Source organism: Portunus trituberculatus, chromosome 37, assembly GCF_017591435.1.
Source record: "Portunus trituberculatus isolate SZX2019 chromosome 37, ASM1759143v1, whole genome shotgun sequence".
NCBI classification, from domain to species: Eukaryota; Metazoa; Arthropoda; class Malacostraca; order Decapoda; family Portunidae; genus Portunus; species Portunus trituberculatus.
In genome coordinates this window covers 19,181,806-19,202,249 of record NC_059291.1, presented here as the reverse complement: position 1 = coordinate 19,202,249, position 20,444 = coordinate 19,181,806, and the positions used below count along the sequence as shown (strand labels likewise).

The 20,444-nt window shown below is 38.9% G+C and overlaps 1 protein-coding gene across 4 annotated transcripts in view; it reads left to right on the top strand.

The window, feature by feature from the left end:
* Positions 1 to 4,086: 4,086 nt before the first annotated feature.
* Positions 4,087 to 20,444, top strand: part of LOC123513881 (prolactin regulatory element-binding protein-like) — an 81,735-nt gene continuing 65,377 nt past the window's right edge. The window contains exons 1-3 of one of the 4 annotated variants that reach the window (XM_045271327.1): positions 5,831 to 5,957; positions 6,534 to 6,688; positions 19,960 to 20,221. In XM_045271327.1, the coding sequence (XP_045127262.1) occupies positions 6,674 to 6,688; positions 19,960 to 20,221 (277 nt within the window). In that variant the 5' untranslated portion in view covers positions 5,831 to 5,957; positions 6,534 to 6,673. Of the gene's footprint in view, positions 4,277 to 5,531; positions 5,958 to 6,533; positions 6,689 to 19,959; positions 20,222 to 20,444 lie in introns of those variants that run through there. The other 3 variants (XM_045271330.1, XM_045271329.1, XM_045271326.1) reach the window with 3 other exon arrangements.

Genomic DNA, 20,444 nt, shown 5'->3' with positions numbered 1-20,444 from the left:
CGTGGTACACATCGTGGTACACAAGTATCATCAAGTAAAGAAACATTGCACTGTAGGCTGGCCAGTCTGTGAGGTCTGTGGCGAGCAAGGGCATCTCTGTGGGAGGCAGGGAGCCCAGCCAATGCCGAGGCACTGGTCCAAGTATTCAGTAAGTCCTGTGCTGTACTGGCAGGGTCAGGGACAGTGGCAGCTTTCCTACCTTTATCCCGGATGCGGTTGACATGGGACCAGAGCGCAGTTAGTGTTCTCGTTGAACGAATCTTAGCTAAAAAGGCACCCCAATACTTCTGACGCATCTGATGACGAAGCTCAGTCAAGTGACGTGCCACAGCAACCATAGCCTCTCGAGCATCACTGTCCGATGGGTCCTGTTGCCAGCGGGCCTGGTAAGCTGCTAAATTCTGCTGACAGGTGATGAGGACTGGGTCTCTAGCATAAGTAGGAGGGGGACTGGCAGGTGCCTGGGTAGGCATCCTCCCACAAGTGACAAATTCTACAATTGTAGAAAGCAAACCCTGATACAAAGAGTCAGTAAGGGCTGAAATCCCTACTGTCCCTTAGCCTCTGGAGGGACATCATCTGATAGAATACATGGTGATTGGAAGGTTACAAAAACATTTTGTTTATATCTTTTGTGCAGTACGTTCTTTAATTTTTTTTTTTATGACTATTTTCATATATTTTAATTTCTGGAGGGGTGACTTGATGTGCTGGAACGCATTCCCAATTATTACATGTTAAAATGGGTTCAGTATACGGTAATTTCGATTTGCGGTAAGGTTTTCAGGGGAGTGTCACCATCTGGTACATTTCTCCCAAAACACAGTGTAGCCTATTCATCCCACAGACCAAGCTAAGGGATTGTTATTGAGAAAAGGAACTACGAAGTGATTGAGTCACGCATACCACCGCAAGTTAATTGTAGTGAGGCTGTGTAGTGAATTATGCTACGTATTTTTTTTGTGTGTATTTTATTTTGTGGTGAGTGAGATATCCTCCCCTCGGTGAGCTGGACTGTAAGCGAAGATGAACTTGATTGTGGGGAGAAAGTTCACTTGATATTATTCCATCAGTGTATTGCAAAGTTTTGTTAATTTATATTCTTGTATGAACCATTTAAAAACTTAACCAGTGCCTTGATTCAGTTACTACTATCATTTTGTAAAAAATAAAGTTACAGGATTTTCATAATCTTTCCTTTTTCATCATTAGTATTTGTTTTCACTTATTCTTCTTACTTTCCCGCATTATATTTATTCTTCTTACTTCCCCACATTACATATGAAATTAGTACCAAACTTTGCTCATACAGGAGCTGCCACGTGTAGGCCTGTGGCGGCCTCTACAAGCCATCCCTTGCAGCTTCTCTTTTTTCGTATGTTCTTATGTTAAAAAGAATCATTAAATATGATAATGTCACTGAATTATTTGTATGGTCGTTGCTAATGGAACCAAATATATAATAAATGGCGCTCCATATGTAGTGCTGGGAACAATAGTATTAAGTTATTAATTATTAAGGTTAAAAATGTTACGACACTTGGGATCAAAATGTATTAGTCTAATACATCTTGCTTGGGATATCAGAGACAGTATTGGAACTATCATGTCACAGACAGACGGTAAGCTGACCGTTCAGAAAGAGAGAGAGGGAGTAGCCAGCCAGCTGTGAATTAAAAACATTAAATTCAGTCGCTACGTAATCAGAAGTTTAACATGAATTTTTCACTTCAATCGGCAGACGGAGAACTGAGCTGTTCGGAAAAGTGTCTTTCATTAATGTAATCTCAATAGTAATGCTAATCAAACCATTTTTAATTACGTCTGTGCCAGTCCTATTGTGATAACTGCCAATAATTTTGGGAGGGGGGCAAACAAGGCCAGCCAAGGGGCTCGACTGTGAGAACGGGCTATATATATATATATATATATATAGTACATTCGTCAGTGCTTCCATTTTAGGGTAAAATACCCTAAACTAGGGTAATTGGACCCTTCTTAGGGTAGTGTTTAGGGTAATGCATAAACTAGGGTAGTGGTCCTGATGAGCTACATGCCAGAGTACTTAGGGAGGGTGTAGACAGTATTTCTGAAGCACTTAAGTTAATCTTTGAAAGATCACTTAGGTTTGCTGAGATACCACAGGACTGGAAGTTAGCTAATGTTACTCCAATATTTAAAAAAGGTAGGAAGGATGATGCGAATAATTATAGACCGATCAGTTTAACTAGTATAGTATGTAAGATACTAGAGAAAATCATTAAGGGTAGTATTTGGGAGCATTTAAATGAGAATAGATTAATTAGAGGTACCCAACATGGCTTTAGATCAGGAGGTCCTGTCTTACAAATTTGCTCGATATCTTAGAATATATTACCAAGGAGTTAGATGATGGAAATAGCATAGATGTTATATATCTAGATTTTAGCAAGGCGTTTGATAAGGTACCGCATAGGAGGCTAGTGTACAAATTGAGACTACATGGGATAGGGGTAGGTTAGTTGATTGGATTAGTGAATGGCTTTCTGATAGGAAACAGAGAGTAGTATTAAATGGGGCAATGTCTGAGTGGAAGGAAGTGGTTAGTGGGGTACCCCAAGGATCAGTGCTAGGACCTCTTCTTTTCTTGGTGTACATTAACGATTTAGATATAGGAATTAGTAGCAAAGTATCAAAGTTTGCAGATGATACTAAGATAGCATGTGCAGTACAGGGTGAAAAGGACAATTACAGAATACAACGAGACCTGGACAGGCTGATAGCATGGGCAGACAGGTGGCAGATGGAGTTTAATTCTAAAAAGTGTCAGGTTATGCATTTAGGTAAAGACAACACAAACTTTAACTATGAGATGGAGGGATGTTGGCTAGAGGCAGTAGAGGAAGGAAAGGATTTAGGAGTAGTGATAGACAGGACTATGAAATTTTCAAAGCAATGTTTAGAAGCAAGAAATAGGGCAAATAGGATCCTGGGTTTTATAAATAGAAATGTTAGTTATAAAAGTAAGGAAGTGGTGCGTAGCTTATATAATTCCTATGTTAGGCCCCATTTAGAGTATTGCATACAGGCCTGGTCACCCCACTATAGGCAGGATATCAACATGTTAGAAGCAGTTCAGAGAAGAGCAACTAGGATGATACCAGCTTTGAAGTGCCTGGAGTATAGAGATAGATTAAAGGAATTAAACATGTTTTCATTTGAGAGATGTATAAGAGGGGATATGATAGAGTTATTTAAAATGTTCTCAGATACAAACTACATAGATGTGAGATCTTTCTTTACCTTAGAGGAGGGAAGTAGGACTAGAAATCATGGCAGGAAGATTAGAAAGCAAGGCTGCAGGTTAGATATAAGAAAATATTTCTTTAGTCATAGGGCGGTAGACTTCTGGAATGCATTGCCAGAGACGGTTGTAAATAGCACTAGTTTGACAATGTTTAAAACAGATTAGATAAGCACTTAAATTTATTAGATTTATAATTATGTATAGTGCTGCATGATAGTTTTTATAAGAAATTTACTAAAGTTAAACAAGACATGATCCCCATGTATGGGGACCACAAATTGTAGAGGATTTCGCTGCAGGACTTACCCCTGTTAATGGGCCAAATATTTAGAATTAGTATATAATGTATTGTGTACTTGTAAGTGTATCTTTAAGTACTGATGACGAGGTCGCTGTGCGACTGATACAGGATAACCTAGATGGGCCCTGGTGGCCCTTTGTTATCCTATTATTTATGTTATGTTATGTTAGGGTAATTTTAGGGTAATCTGCCGTCCTATGGATAGGTGTGCTTGGAATGGTGCCAATCTGGTGGCAGACTGGTTCTCTTTCATGTTCGATTCATGTACACAATCATCCCCGTGACTTGTATCATCCCTTCACCCCCCCCACCCCAACCCCTTTCTCCCCAGTCTCCACTCACCCGTCTACTACGTGTACACGTTTTTGACCTTCGGACGGTTAGATCACAGTTCACACACAGAGTCAGTCACTTGCGATGACGAGTCCACACAGAGCAGCCGCAGTAGTGGCTGTAGTGTTTTGTCATGTGTGTGTGTTTGGGGGTGGGGAGGGCAATATTTAAACTCATGTATGATAAGAGTGCATTAATCAACAATTAATGGGCAACTTCGACAATCTAGGGTAAAACACTCGAATCTACGGTAAAATCGACAAAAATCTAGGGTAAGAATTCATCAACTCGTGGAAGCCCTGACATTCGTTCTCATGCACTCACATGCAGTCTGGCTCTACTTCTACTTCTAGCAGGTCAGTCGCGTACTTTGTAACATATAAGACAGTGCTTATTTATATAATTATTAAATTGCTTACTCAGTCTGGCTCCACTAGCTTCTACTCCGAGCAGATAGCAGCGAATACCTTCTCTCTGTGCTCGTGAAATCCACGTATATGTGTGTGTGTGTGTGTGTGTGTTTTATATAGGATATCTTTTGTGAACAGAGAAATGTTAAGTTATTTTGTTGGCGGCGGTGTTGGGTAAAGTGAAGTGGGGGAGGGGGACTATCACCAACCACTGCACGTCCTCCCCCCCCCCACCCAAACGGTGTAACGAGGCCCCCAAAGACAAGGTTAAATGAATTTGCTTGTGGAAGCGTCACCCTCCAGCACATTTCTCCCATAAACACTGTACTGAGCCCCACAAACCAAGTTAAGCTAATTAATGTTCGTGAGTGAATAGGTACGAGCTGCGCGGGTGAAAAGTTAAAAGTACATTAACTTTGTGTGAAGCAGTGGATTATACTATGTAATTATTTTTTCTTGTATTTACTTTGTGGTGAGTGGTGTATTCTTTTCCGGTGAACTGGGTTGTAAGTCGAAAGTACATGATTGTGGAGAGGAAAATTACACTCGGTATTATTCCATTAATTTGTTTATTTATTTATTTTTTTCTAATTAAATTTATTGAAAAGTTTTGGTGAATCTTTATTCTTGTAACAACCATTCAAAATTAAACCGGTGCTTTTAAGACCAGCTACAGCTACCATATTGTTAAAAATAAAGCTTCCAAATTTATTTAAAAGTTTCATAATTGTTTTCCTATATATATATATATATATATATATATATATATATATATATATATATATATATATATATATATATACCCGCATTACACATACTGTATTTGTTAAAGAAACATTTCACTCTTCATTATGATTCCGTATTTTAAGGTTGGTCACCTTAATAATATATGGTACTCATTATATGGAGCATAGGGAGGTGTGTCAATGTAGATTACATAACTGCAGTATGCATTGTACCAAGGATGATTATGAGAGACCGAGTATTTAGTAGTCATTTCAATGCACCGTAGTACACACGAAAAAAAAAAAAAAAAAACGAAATTTTATATCAAGGTTATGTAATAGTAAACATTTTTGAGTATAGATCATATTACTTGGAGTATCATATTATATTGTGATACATTATGAGAATCTGTTTTAAAGCAATAGTTTTTGATGTGATATTGAGCGGCAAACCGCCTCCAGCATGTGAGCTTGTATATATGAGTGCGAAGCATGGATTTATATGCTCGTTGGTGTGACGTGTGCCAAACTGTCAACATTCGGCAGTGAGCTGACAGCAGACAGCTTCTACCGCAAACGTTGTAGTACTCCATCCTTTCACTCCTGTCTTGTTACATTTCTTGACCCAGAACCTCGCCTCATTTGACCTAATAACACCAAAAATTCCTTGCATGTGCTTTTCTCAAGAAAGCTAACCAACTGCCGCTCCTGGGATAGCCTCGCAGTATCTCATGGTTGCAGCATCAAGTGGTGATTCGTAGTCCAGCATGTCTAACCAGAAGAAATGTGAAGCAGTGGCCAATCTGAACTGCCCCAGTTACGCCGTGGTGGCAGTGGGAGGACGGCATGTGGTGGTGGGCGGCGGCGGCGGCTCGGCAAAGACGGGCGTCAAAAACCAATTTGTAAGTTTGACCTCTGTGGCCCTTCGGACATGTACTTGTTATTGGGATTGAGCAGTATTAGGTGTCTTGCCCGATTCTGGTAGGTCTGAATTGCTAGTTCTGCATTTTGAATGATATAGTTTCACTGGATCAACGATTTTCAGTTGTGGCCTGTTTTTTTTTAGGAGACATGTAGTGAATTGATTGATGCTCTTTTTCATTTCTGTTGCAAATGTATAGTTTTTAAGCTATGACTTTTTCAATTACTGCTAACCCCTCATCCCTAATGATCTTAGGAGACCTGTCAGATATGAGTTTTTTTTTATGAGGAAGAAAGTTAAGCTAAGGTTATTATGTTTGGTCATAGTCCATTGGGGTTCAGACCCCATGGCTAGGAGGTTAAAATTAGTAACCATTGATTGTTGAGAACACTGCTGCTTACCAGTAAAAAAACAATGCTCATTGCACTGTCAACATCTAAGGCATAATTTATGTATTTTCAAAGATTTTTCTGTGTGATTTTGTTGATTTCATAACTTTTGCAACACGCATTTCCTGATTTAATGCTCTCACCCAAAAATCCCAATTTTCCCACAGGTCCTCCAAGATCATTGGGGGATAAGTGGTGGGCATAAGTTGAAAAAAGTCATAACTTAGAAACTCTCCAGAAAAAGATAAACCACATCAGGAAATAGTTGGTTGGGTGAAACTATAAAGTGACCTGCATTTTTCTTGCAATGTTAATACATCAGGTGAGGTTGCAGAATATATTGAACTTGTTCTTGTTGCTAGCATCCTAACCTAACTAAACCTAGCCAACTAAGTCTAACCTAACCACAACCTGTAAGGTTTTAAAGCTTTAAGAACTTAATATAATTAAACTTAACCTTCCATAATTAAACTGTTAACCAAATTAACTGAAAGAGAGCCAATAAGATTTTAAGAAATCACCAATTTGTGACATTTACTTATTCTTTTTTAAGTTCATTTACCAGTCTAGTAAGGTTAAGTTTAGTTAGGTTTGGTTAGATTGGGTTAAGTTTGGCTACATTTACTTAAATTAGGATGATAAAAGCCCAAAGTGGTAACATCGTAAGCTGCAAGAAAGACACACAACTAGAAGCACAGGTCAACATTATTAAAAAATGGTGTGCAACATTGCTCTTCTTGTAATGGTGTTCATTTCCTTAACCTTTTCCTTCCGGCGCTTAAACTATTTTCCCATTTGCTATGACGGCTAAAAATGGTAAACCTAGAAATTGTCAGAAAACTGTTTGAATACTAATAATTATTTTCTCTTTGTTATTCTGAATACAATGATGTACTTTGTAGCTCGATGTGACTTCTGAAAGTTCAGTTTATACCTTATCAAGGATTCCTCCTCCTCCTGCTGTGTGATCCGTCTTCCAGAAACAGCCTGGAGAGCGATGACACCGCGGGCACACACTCTCTCTCTCTCTCTCTCTCTCTCTCTCTCTCTCTCTCTCTCTCTCTCTCTCTCTCTCTCTCTCTCTCTCTCTCTCTCTCTCTCTCTCTCTCTCTCTCTCTCTCTCACACACACACACACACACACACACACACACACACACACACACACACACACACACACACACACACACACGGTGGTTTAATAGAAACTGTGAAGAAGCAAAAAAAGAACAAAGAAAAGGCATGGAAGAAACTTAAGAAAAACAGTGATATGTTATCAAGAGAAGTTTACAAAACAGCAAGGAATAGATATGTTGAAGTAAGGAGAACAGCACAAAAAGAATATGAACAGAGAGTGGTGGAAAACTGTGATAGTGACCCTAAAATGTTTTACAAATTCATAAATGGAAAACTAAATAAAAGGGAGGCAATAGAAAAGGTAAAAAATGGGGAAGAAGTATATGAGGATGCTAGAAATATAGCTGAAATTTTGAACGACAGCTTTTGCAAAGTGTTTACAAAGGAGGAGTATTTTATAGGAGAAGGGCCAACGGAGATAAAGCAAATGCAGGACATCATGGTTACTAAAGAAGATGTAAGGAAAATTATAAGCAATTTGGATATTACTAAATCAATGGGGCCTGATGGCATATCTGGACGGTTGCTAAAAGAATGTAAGGATCAATTATTGTTGAACCCTGTATTTGATATTGTGAAACCTCCATACGAACAGGAATAGTCCCGAAAGAGTGGAAAAGAGCTGACATTGTGCCTATATATAAAAGTGGTAGTAGAATGGAACCGTTAAATTACAGACCAGTATCGTTGACTAGTATATTGTGCAAGGTATGTGAAGAAGTAATTAAAGCTAAGTGGAGTGAGTATCTAGAAAGTGAAAACATTCTGAGTGAAAGACAGTTTGGTTTCAGAAAAGGAAGATCGTGCGTATCCAATTTATTATGTTTTTATTCAAGAGTGACTGACATACTACAACATAGAGAGGGATGGGTGGATGCTATTTACCTGGACTTGAGAAAGGCCTTTGATAAAGTGCCACACAATAGACTGATGTGGAAACTAAAGAAAATTGGAGGAGTAAGTGATAAACTAGCAAAATGGATGAAAAATTACTTAGTGGGAAGAGAAATGCGAATAGTGGTGAAAGGAAGGAAGTCCGAGTGGAAGAAGGTAACCAGTGGAGTTCCACAAGGGTCAGTGCTTGGTCCCATCATGTTTTTGATTTATGTTAATGATATGCCAGTAGGAATTGACAGTTACATGAATATGTTTGCGGAGGATACCAAAATTATGCGGAGAGTAAAGAATGTGGAAGATTGTAACAAGCTACAGGAAGATCTTGACAAAATATATGAGTGGAGTAAAGAGTGGCAGATGGAATTCAATATAAACAAGAGCCATGTTATGAAAATGGGAAGAAGTAGATACAGACCAAACAGGGATTACAGGCTGGGTGGTGAGAAGATTGAAGAGACCGTGCAAAACACTTTGTCACCGGAGAAACACATTAACAAGATATTTTGGAAAACATATAACATGCTCCAAAATATTGGCCTTGCATTCCACTACCTAGATGAAGGAATGATGAAGAAGATATTATGCACCTTAATAAGACCCCAGTTAGAATATGCAGCTTGCGTCTGGTCACCGCATATGAAGAAAAATGTGAAGAAGGTGGAAAGGGTACAGAGGCTGGCAACAAGGATGGTACCAGGACTCAGGGAGTTAGACTATGAGGAAAGACTGAGGAAGCTGGGGCTGACCACATTAGAAGAGAGAAGAACAAGAGGAGACATGATAACTATGTGTAAATTGGTGAACAAGATTGACATACTGAACAAGGAATTAATAAAGGTGACCGCAAGTAATTACCTCCGAGGACATGGAAAAAAACTAATAAAGGACATCTGTCTAAATGACGTGAGAAAGTACAGTTTCCCGCATCGTAGTATTGATAAGTGGAATAAACTGAGCAGTGATGTCGTTGATGCGGTGTGTGTCAATCAGATGAAAGAGAGATATGACAGGAGTGGACAAGGAGACAGGACACAGAGAGCTTAGCTCGGGCTCTGTAATACACAAATAGGTAAATACAAATAGGTAAATACACACACACACACACACACACACACACACACGCTTTCATGTGCCAACCTGTTAGTTGATCTCTCTCTCTCTCTCTCTCTCTCTCTCTCTCTCTCTCTCTCTCTCTCTCTCTCTCTCTCTCTCTCTCTCTCTGACAAGTTACCTGCTACCATTTTATTATAAAATCGAAGACAATGAAAAAATTAACATGAAAGAATGATAGGTAATATTTTTTTGCACTCTCCGAGTCCTCACTAATGTCTTCGCTTTCTTCAGTTTCTTCTTCTAAATATTCACTGTCACTGTCTTCAAACTCAGAAGCACTGCGAAATACATATGTTCTGTCCTGCTCCATGGTGAGTTATGATCTGAGATCCTTCGCTCTTATCAGGATGTCTCTTCGCACTTATCATGGTGCTTTCCACCTGGCGGGTCGCTGGGGTTGCCAAGTGTTGCCCAGAGAAAGGAAAATAGCTTAGTTACCGCTAAATTTCCAGAGCTAGTGACAACACTACATGTGGAAACATTCCAGACACTTCCACTCACCATCTGACTTGAGAAACCGCGCTTGGAGCTCAAAATTGAGGTGTGAAAATTCTTGATTGCGGGTATGATCGCCGTAGCTACGGACGCATTGATGCAATTGTATATATACGATTGCCGTAAGGAAAGGGTTAAGCTTCATCATGCCGGTAGTATCCTAACCTAATAAATCTAAACAGTCAAGAAGTTTCACATAGGTAAGTTTTATTTAGGTAAAGATACTTGCAGCAAGATCAAGGTAAAAAACATGATGGACATTACAGCAAGAATGGCATGGATGCATGATTTTCAATTTTTTTTTTTTTTAGCAACCTCTTGTCTTATTCATTTTTTATTCTAACAAGTGTTTGGAAGTTGATATAGGTACATTGCAAGATATTCTGCAAGCTTAATTTTATTTAACATATAAATAATTACCTTATCTAAGAGTGCAGCTTAGTTCTTTTCTGTACTGAATAGAGTTAAACTCCTTTATACAATCTAACTTTAACATGGTTGGGTTGACCTCTCAATTCTACATGACCTTATCATTTTAGGTTTCTTAATAACTGAATTGATGAATTTTTAGAATTATGTCATAATCCAATTTTCCCCAAAATCCTGGGGACAGGGAAATGCATGGTTTTCATGTGGGGAGGCAAACTGGCAAAATTGATGATAAATATAGGCTATAGACTATTAGTATGGCTTGGAATTTTTTCCTAGACATCTATGGAAAATCCTTTGATATTTACATGATTTGTAAACAAAATTTATTAGATTTTATTTCTATTATCCAAAATTCCTAGTGTGGGGGGATGCAGCCTTGACAACTCCCCTCAGGGATAGTTATGTAAAATAAGCCACGCTTTTGCCATTAACACTTGTTGATATGATGTCATAGCTATGCCACACCTTGCGGTCATCTTACACGTAATCATTCTGGCGCGCAAGATAACTTAACTTTGTGGTAAGATTATTTTTGTTTATTTATTTTTTTTCTTATAATGTTATGGGCTATAGCGCTTGTAGGCATACTTGAAGAGTATATGTGGTAAGTGCTGTTAAGCTTCCGCCCATTAGTGGCGCAGGTAATTTTATTTATTATGGTACCCATATTAGGGCCCATATCACCACCCAACTGGTGCATCTTTAGTTTAACCACCTAGAACCTGGATATCAAAGTGACATGTAGGTAACTTTAAACCACTAAAAAAATGGCATAGCTTCAAAGCGGTATGTGGTGGGATTCGAACTTACGCATGGACGTCTGTCCGATCTTACACTCACCACCTTATCCACAATGCTACCGCCTCTCTAAAGCCTTGTCTTGCCTCCATTGCAAAGTGGTATTCTCTGAGAGGCTCAGGACGTTCCAGGAGCCCACACATAGAGTCCTCCGAAGGTTTATCCCATGAATGGTCTGACAGGCAGGCACCATGTCTGCAACCCCACTGGCACCCCCAAAGTTAAAAATAGGGTGAGGGGATCCTTCCGTCCCTCTTGGGACACAAGGGTCTTGCAAGCTTCCCTCTGCATCAGTCATATGGGCAGGCATGCCCTTCTGGTGCCTTGGCACTCGAGGGGTCTGCACGTTTGGACCCCCTAGCAAAACCGGATCGGGGTCATGGTTAGAGGCTTGGCCACACCTAGAGCCTCGACCCCAACCTCTGCCTCCAACTCTGGTGGCGGTTGTTGACATTTTTACAGGGAGGGGTTGCCAGCCCTACCCCATCCAGTTAGGTCAGCCTTAGGCAGGGACACTGGTATCCCTGAGGGAAAAAACAAACCTGGCTGCCCAAGAAAAAGACAGAGAGGGAGGCAAAGACAGCAGAAACAGAAGTGGGACTGACCTATGGGAGGTAGAGGCCACTTACTTCTCATTTGGATAGAATCCACTCACCACCCTATCCTCCCACCACCCTACTGTACCAGGAAACTAAAAAGGAGTGCATGCAGAAGAGACTTGAAGAAATATAGTTTTCCACAAATAACTCTAATAGCTTGGAAGGAACTTCATAATGGAACTGTATGTCCAAAAATAATCCATGAATTTAAGACAAAGTTGGATGCTAAAAGAAACAGAGGCAGGACAGCACGAACCTAAGTGTGACTTTGTTTATGTAGGAATATTACTTAGATAGTAAGGTAGCTCTGGGTCATTCACTGTGCCATGTTCTGGGCCATGCAGATGGGATCTCACAGAGCCCTATATAAAAATCTGCATGTGTTAGTGGAGCTGTCAGTATCACAGGGCTTGAAGTAAAGTCCAGGAGACAGTCAACACGTGTATTGTTCTTCATCAGGCTACAGGGGACAAAACAATCCTGGCTAACTTGCGCTTGTGTGTTTTCTCCTCGGTCTGGGTGCAAACCTTCTCAGGATTGTAGGTAGGTGTAGATGCCGGATGTATGAGTTTAGAATATTTGTATTAGTAAAGTGTTGTGTTTCCCTATCTTATATCTAAGTAATATTCCTAAACCTCCCTCCCCCCACCAAGTTCATAGCGAAATCTTGAACTGACTCAGCGAATACCATCTTGTACATTACGTAGGCGCCTAGAGTGTCGAAGTGGTGGTGGGTCTGGGGTCCCAGGGGCGTCTCTCAAGGGGTCCATAGGGGCGATGTCTGGACGTAAGAAGCAACGCTTCCTATGCAGGACTCGGTCACATGGCAGGCGAACGTCATACTGACGCGGTTCATGATATGCTGTCACTGTGCCAACCTCATCCCAGCACTTTGTCCCGGGATTCTGGAGGCGAACCTGCTGATTAAAGGCGGTGTCACACTAGCACTTTTTCCGTCTACTTTTTCCCTCGTTTTTCAGAAAATTGACAATATTTTGGCTGCGGCCTGTCACACACAAACGGTGTTTCGTCGTCACACAGACCAACAATGTAAACAAACATGGAGGCCACGCTGCGGCAAAGATATGCTGCACTGAATGTAATACTGTGTATTACGAAACTTAGACGAGCTAAACAAGCCAAAAAGCGTGCATGGATGCGTTCATGGTTAGTGGTAGAACCAATGCACGTAGAAGCAGGATGAGGAGATGCGGCAAGTCTTGTGGTCTTGGTCTTGGTATGTAAACAAAGGCGGAAAATTTGCAGATGGAAACGATCCCTATCGTCTGACAAATTCATGCGATAAGTTCATGCGGAACGTTGAAAACTAGACGGAAATCGCATTAATCGACAGAAAAAGTGCTAGTGTGACACCGCCTTAACAGCAAGGGCAGGCAACAAGCGGGCATGCTGGTTGTAGTGGGAAGCAACGTCCTGCCCCCGCTGTGTTGCACGTAGGTCACAGTCCTCTTTATCGGGTTGCCACTCCATCTTGTAGGCTGCTGGGTGGGCTGGTACATAAGTGCGGAGGGGATGACCGTAGAGCAGTTGTGCAGGAGAGCGTCCAGTTTGGTTTGGTGTGTTCCTCAGCTCCAGTAGTCTGCGGTTGAAGACCTCACAGTCAATGTTGCCTGAGGGAGCAGCCTTCATGACGATTTGCTTCACAACCTTGACAGATGCCTCGGCGTGACCGTTGGCTTGTGGGTAGTGGGGTGAGGGGATCATATGCCAGACTCTCCAATGCTGCAAGAAGTCAGCAAATTCTTGGCTCATTAACTGGGGCCCTCCGTCAGTCCTGAGGTGTACGGGAACTCCTGAGCTTGTGAAGAACTTGCTAAACTGTCGAATGGTAGCAGCAGCGGTTGTGTCCCTGCCGCATGAGAAGACAACCGGCCATCCTGAGAACCTGTCTGCTATGACGAGAAAGGCCTTCCTAGCTACAGTGAAACAGTCAGCAGATACAGATTCAAAAGGGTGGGTCGGTCGGTCATTGTTGTGGTATTCCTCTTGTCGTTGGCTTGAGAGTAGTGTCTGGCAGGCGTCACAGGAAGTCACAACATTCTGTATGTATTTTGTGTTCTGTATGCCTGGCCAGAAGACTCTGTTTAGCACGGAGCTTGATGGCTTCGATTCCTTGGTGGTTGTCATGCAGACGCGTGAGGACCATCTTGCAGAGCGCTGCAGGTACAATAACACGTGGTCCGTAGAGTACAGGGGATCCTTGTGATTTGACCATTCGCAGTTCGAATTATTGCCAATTAGAACTCAGTTAATTAATACCCAATCCTCAAGGTTCAACCGACTGACTTGCCAATTCGACATTCATATTCCTTGCGCCACCCACCCGGTCAGATCCGCCTCCAGCCCAAATTTGCTGCCAACCTGCCTGGCGGAAGTGTAAACCAACGCTACCCTGTGCCACTCATAGGGGAAATCCTCTACAGTAGGTGATTTTAGCCTAATGTAGGGGGTAGGGGATGCCTACGGGGAAAATGGCAATTTGCAAGGGAAACTAGAGAGTTTATTTACAATATGTAGGGGAATATTTTTTTTTTTTTTTATTTCAAACACTAAATAATTGTCTGAATACCCATTACAGTTTATGAAATATGGATTATATATATATATATATATATATATATATATATATATATATATATATATATATATATATATATATATATATACAGGCAACCCCCCGCTTAACGAAGGGATTACGTTCCTAAAAAACTCTTCGTTAAGCGAAACTTCGTTAAGTGAACCCATTATAACAAGTTTAACCCCTAACAAACTTCCATTGAGAGTAAACAAAGCGAGAGTGCATCATAGTACAGTGAAAGGTTTAATGAAAGTAAAAATTATGAAGTTAAACATTTAGGCAGTTTAATTTAAGTCATTATAATGTACACTAATGTATGTATGTATGGACATAACTTTATAATGTTAATGATCTTAAATTTATGAAGGGAGGGAGAGTGAAACGGGAAAGACACTAACCGGCAACCTGTGGAATGTAAACAAAGGGTGCATCATTGTATCACTTACAAAACTTATGCATCACATTTCCACAAGGCTTTCCATTTTATCCACTGTAGTCACGAGTTCAGGTGGTTCTTTTACCTTGCAAGAAAGATACGGACTCACTAGCCTTCTTAATAGAGTCTGCTGACTTGAAAATAGTAGAGACAGTAGATGCAGTCAAGATGGTGGCAAGCAATGCTATTAGTTTTCTGGCCTCTCTCGTGTCTGTGAATAATATCCAGCTTCACTTCGAGAGTAAGAGACTTCCTGATCTTCTTAGCAACGCTAGATGACATTCCAGGGCGTTTTGGAGGTAAATTGAGCAAGGGAAGACGAGCTGGTGCTAATGCTGTTATTGTTTTGAACAGGGGCAATGAGTGGTGCGCGTTTTGTCCATGAGAGGCGCTGGTGTATTAAAAAATCTGTCGGCTTGCGTGATACGGCAGGGCTTTCAAACTTGGAAAAAATTACCTGGATAAAATTTCGTTAAAGCGAGTTTGGTGTTCGTTAAACGAGCAGATGGTAGTAAAATGAAACCTTCGTTGTAGCGATTTTTCGTTGTGTGAACCTTCGTTAAGCGGGGGTTGCCTGTATATCACTAAGTAGTAAATTCCTTTTAGGTATCGTAAGTATCGGCATAAAATAAGCCGATACCGATACCCAAAAAATGGGCCGATACTGCCGATTCCGATACCGAAACCGATGCATCGGTATATTTCTAGTAAATACAATGAGCTGATGTAACTTTTTTATGTTATAACCTTGACATGTTTTAATTGGTACCAATGGATTATACAGTAATATAAAAAGAAGTAAAAATGAGGGATATTAGGAGTAAAATTTGTGGTTGTGGTACCAATAACAATTTTCACCATTAGTTGTTCAATTCGGCTATTGTGTTTTCGGCTATAGTGCGGGTATTTTGGCCCCAATTGGGCGCGATAGCTGATGGTTAAGTGTATATATATATATATATATATATATATATATATATATATATATATATATATATATATATATATATATATATATATATATATATATATATATATATATATATATATATATATATATATATATATATATATATATATATATATATATATATATATATATATATATATATATATATATATATATATATATATATATATATATATATATATATATATATATATATACATTACAATACAAGGGCACTGGCCAAGGGCAAACAAAGTGTTGGAAAAAAAATGCTATAGGCCCTGTTAAGAAGAAAGTAGAAAGAAAAAAAAAAAATCTAAAGGAGGGTCCAGTTAACGTGAGGTGTCTTGACACTCCTCTTTTGAAAGAGTTTAAGTCATAGGCAGGTGGAAATACAGACACAGGTAGAGAGTTCCAGAGTTTATATATGTATATATATATATATATATATATATATATATATATATATATATATATATATATATATATATATATATATATATATATATATATATATATATATATATATATATATATATATATATATATATATATATATATATATATATATATATATATATATATATATATATATATATATATATATATATATATATATATATATATATATATATATATATATATATATATATATATATATATATATATATATATATATATATATATATATATATATATATATATATATATATATATATATATATATATATATATATATATATATATATATATATATATATATATATATATATATATATATATATATATATATATATATATATATATATATATATATATATATATATATATATATATATATATATATATATATATATATATATATATATATATATATATATATATATATATATATATATATATATATATATATATATATATATATATATATAGACCCCAAAAATCTTATTTTTGTCCATAAAACCCATTCAGAATAGGCCTTTAATGTATGCATGACATGAACGAAATAATTATAGAAAGCCTAAATTGTTTTACTTACCTAAATGCTATCAAAATGATAATAAAATGAATAAAAAAGAATAGGTTATTTACTTGAGAGACTGGACGTTGATGGCATGATGGAAAGGAGGAGAGGATGATGGGGAGGAAGACAGACAAAATTCGAGAAGACAGTCATGAGAGAGGACTTTGGATGTGCACAGCATGCCAGAGCTACACAACAACTGTGTAGCGTCACATGTCAGTGCCACTATGCACAGGAAAAAAGGAGAAAATCGTGGTGGCACGTAGATTATGTTATGTAATATTTTTCGTATGTTCCTGTTTCTATTTTCCTTTGTGCTTGTGTTTTGTTTTGTTGTGTGATATCCGGGTTGGCTATCACACAAACTGCTCACCTGCCAGCGAGCCATTTAACTGCGTTCGTCCCCGAAATATCGTTCACCCCCTGGATCGATATATTAAAAAAATTTTTGGTCGTCTCACGAATTGTTCGTCCTTAGAGATGTTCGTCAAGCGAGGTTTTACTATATATATATATATATATATATATATATATATATATATATATATATATATATATATATATATATATATATAGTAACGTCTCGGTTTACGTCAGAGTTACGTTCCTGAAACATGACGTAAGTCGATTTTGTACGTAACTCGAGTTTCCGTACATTTCAAAGCATATTATCGAGTTTTCAACCAATCATTGTTTATGGTCATTCAGGTAAGTTAAAGATTATATTGTTATATTATTTACAACTATGTAGGAATATGAAACACAAGCTTGTTTTTGTTGTTGATTAGGGCCACGAACGCGAAGGACTGCAGGTTGCCGAGAGGGGTGGCCCTGAGGCCGCCAGGAGGGTGGGCAGGTCGAATGTTGTGACGCCCAGGGCAGACAGCTGGGAGCGTAGTGCAGTGCGGTGGGAGTAGAAGCGTGGGCAGCGGGGCAGGAAATTCAATAGGAAAGGGCAATAGGGATCAGCAGACAGGCGCAGACGGTGCAAGTCAGCTGCGAGTGTCGTGTGGCCCAGGCGAAGGCTCCGGAGTTGTTATTGTTGTGGTGGGTGTGCGAGCCCTAAAGGTCGTCAACCTCCCCGTTGTCATGGTAACGGGCTTCCCATTTTCTTCTTCCCTCCCTCACACACAGCTGCTGCCTCCCTTCTCATGTCTTTTAATTATGTCCTCTTTTTCTTGTAGCGTAATGGTTTTCCTTTTCTTAGCATCACTGCTGTCATTAAGGAGTTTTCTCTTTGGTGCCATTGAGCAAGATACTAAGAACTTGAATCAGTAAATGCAGAAGTAGGATAACACTCTTGCCAGGGGTGATGGTGTGGTGGAACTGAGGCAGGGTGTTATTGTATTCAAGCGTGAGGCGGGCGGTGTAGCGTGCAACCACCAACAATAACAATAAATCCCGCACTGTACGATTTATGAATTTTCAATTTTTTAAATCTTAAATTGCCTTATAGTGGACTGACGTAACTACAAGTTTGACGTAACTCGAGACCGACGTAACCCAGGACTTTACTGTATATATATATATATATATATATATATATATATATATATATATATATATATATATATATATATATATATATATATTTAGGGAGGCTGTGGCATAGTGGATAAGGTGGTGAGCGTGGGATCGGGCAGGCGTCCACACGTAGGTTCGAATCCCACCACGTACAGCCTTAAAACACTTTGCCATTTGTCGAATGGTTTAAAGTTACCTACATATCACCATGATATCCAGGTTCTAGGTGGCTACACTTAAGATGAGCTTGGGCGGTGATATGGGCCCTAATATGGGTACCACTATAAATAAAATTGCCTGCGCCACTAATGGGCGGAAGCTGAACAGCGCTTCCCATAGACTCTTCAAGTGTGCCTACAGGTGCTATAGGCGCCGCCGTAAAAAAAAAAAAAAAAAAAAAAATATATATATATATATATATATATATATATATATATATATATATATACAGTAAGGTTTTGGTTTACGTCAGAGTTGCGTTCCTGAAACATGACGTAAGTCGGTTTTGTACGTAACTCGAGTTTCCGTACATTTCAAAGCATATTGTGGAGTTTTCAACCAATCATTGTTTATGGGCATTCAGGTAAGTTAAAGGTTATATTGTTATATTATTTACAACTATGTAGGAATATGAAACACAAGCTTGTTTTTGTTGTTGATTAGGGCCACGAACGCGAAGGACTGCAGGTTCCAGATAGGGGTGGACGCCTGAGGCCGCCAGAAGGGTGGGGCAGGTTGAATGTTGTGACGCCCAGGGTGGACAGCTGGGAGCGTAGTGCAGTGCGGTGGGAGTAGAAGCGTGGGCAGCGGGGCAAGAAATGCAATAGGAAAGGGCAATAGGGATCAGCCGACAGGCGCAGACGGTGCAAGTCAGCTGCGAGTGTCGTGTGGCCCAGGTGAAGGCTCCGGAGTTGTTATTGTTGTGATGGGTGTGCGAGCCCTCAAGGTCGTCAACCTCCCCGTTGTCATGGTAACGGGCTTCCCATTTTCTTCTTCCCTCCCTCATACACAGCTGCTGCCTCCCTTCTCATGTCTTTTAATTATGTCCTCTTTTTCTTGTAGCGTAATGGTTTTCCTTTTCTTAGCATCACTGCTGTCACTAAGTTTTCTCTTTGGTGCCATTGAGCAAGATACTAAGAACTTGATTCAGTAAGCAGAAGTAGGATAACACTCTTGCCAGGGGCGACGGTGTGGTGGAACTGAGGCAGGGTGTTATTATATTCAAGCGTGAGGCGGGCGGTGTGGCGGATAACCACTAGTGACGCCTGGCGGCCAACAATAACAATAAATCCTGCGCTTTACGATTTATAAATTTTCAATTTTTAATCTTAAATTGCCTTATAGTGGACTGACGTAACTACGAGTTTGGCGTAACTTGAGACCGGCGTAACCGGGACTTTACTGTATATATATGTATATATATATATATATATATATATATATATATATATATATATATATATATATATATATATATATATATATATATATATATATATATATATATATATATATATATATATATATATATATATATATATATATATATATATATATATATATATATATATATCTCATGTCTACTTTGCAGGATGTATTTGAGCTTTACCACAATGGAAACCAAACAGTTGGAGAAAGAGTTCTTTCATATGAAGTTGGTGATTACTGTATCACTAACATGGTGGCATGGCCTGGTGCCATCACAGCTGCCACCACAGTAAAGACTGCACCCGTCATCACACTGGCTATGGGTTTAGAGGAGAAATGTGTCATTATGAAGCTGAAGCCAACTCTTAGAACAGTGAAGAAGGAAGAAATAACATTGCAACAGTCTTCAAAAGTAAAAGATAAAGGTGACCTAGATATATATATATATATATATATATATATATATATATATATATATATATATATATATATATATATATATATATATATACACAATTTTAAAAAGGCTGACTGTATTCTTGGCTCAAAGGAATATCAAATTTGTGTGACATAAGATTATGTTCTTGAAAAACATGATAGCCAGTAAATTTACAGTTGCTGAAGTTAACTTTGAATGGAAGATACATA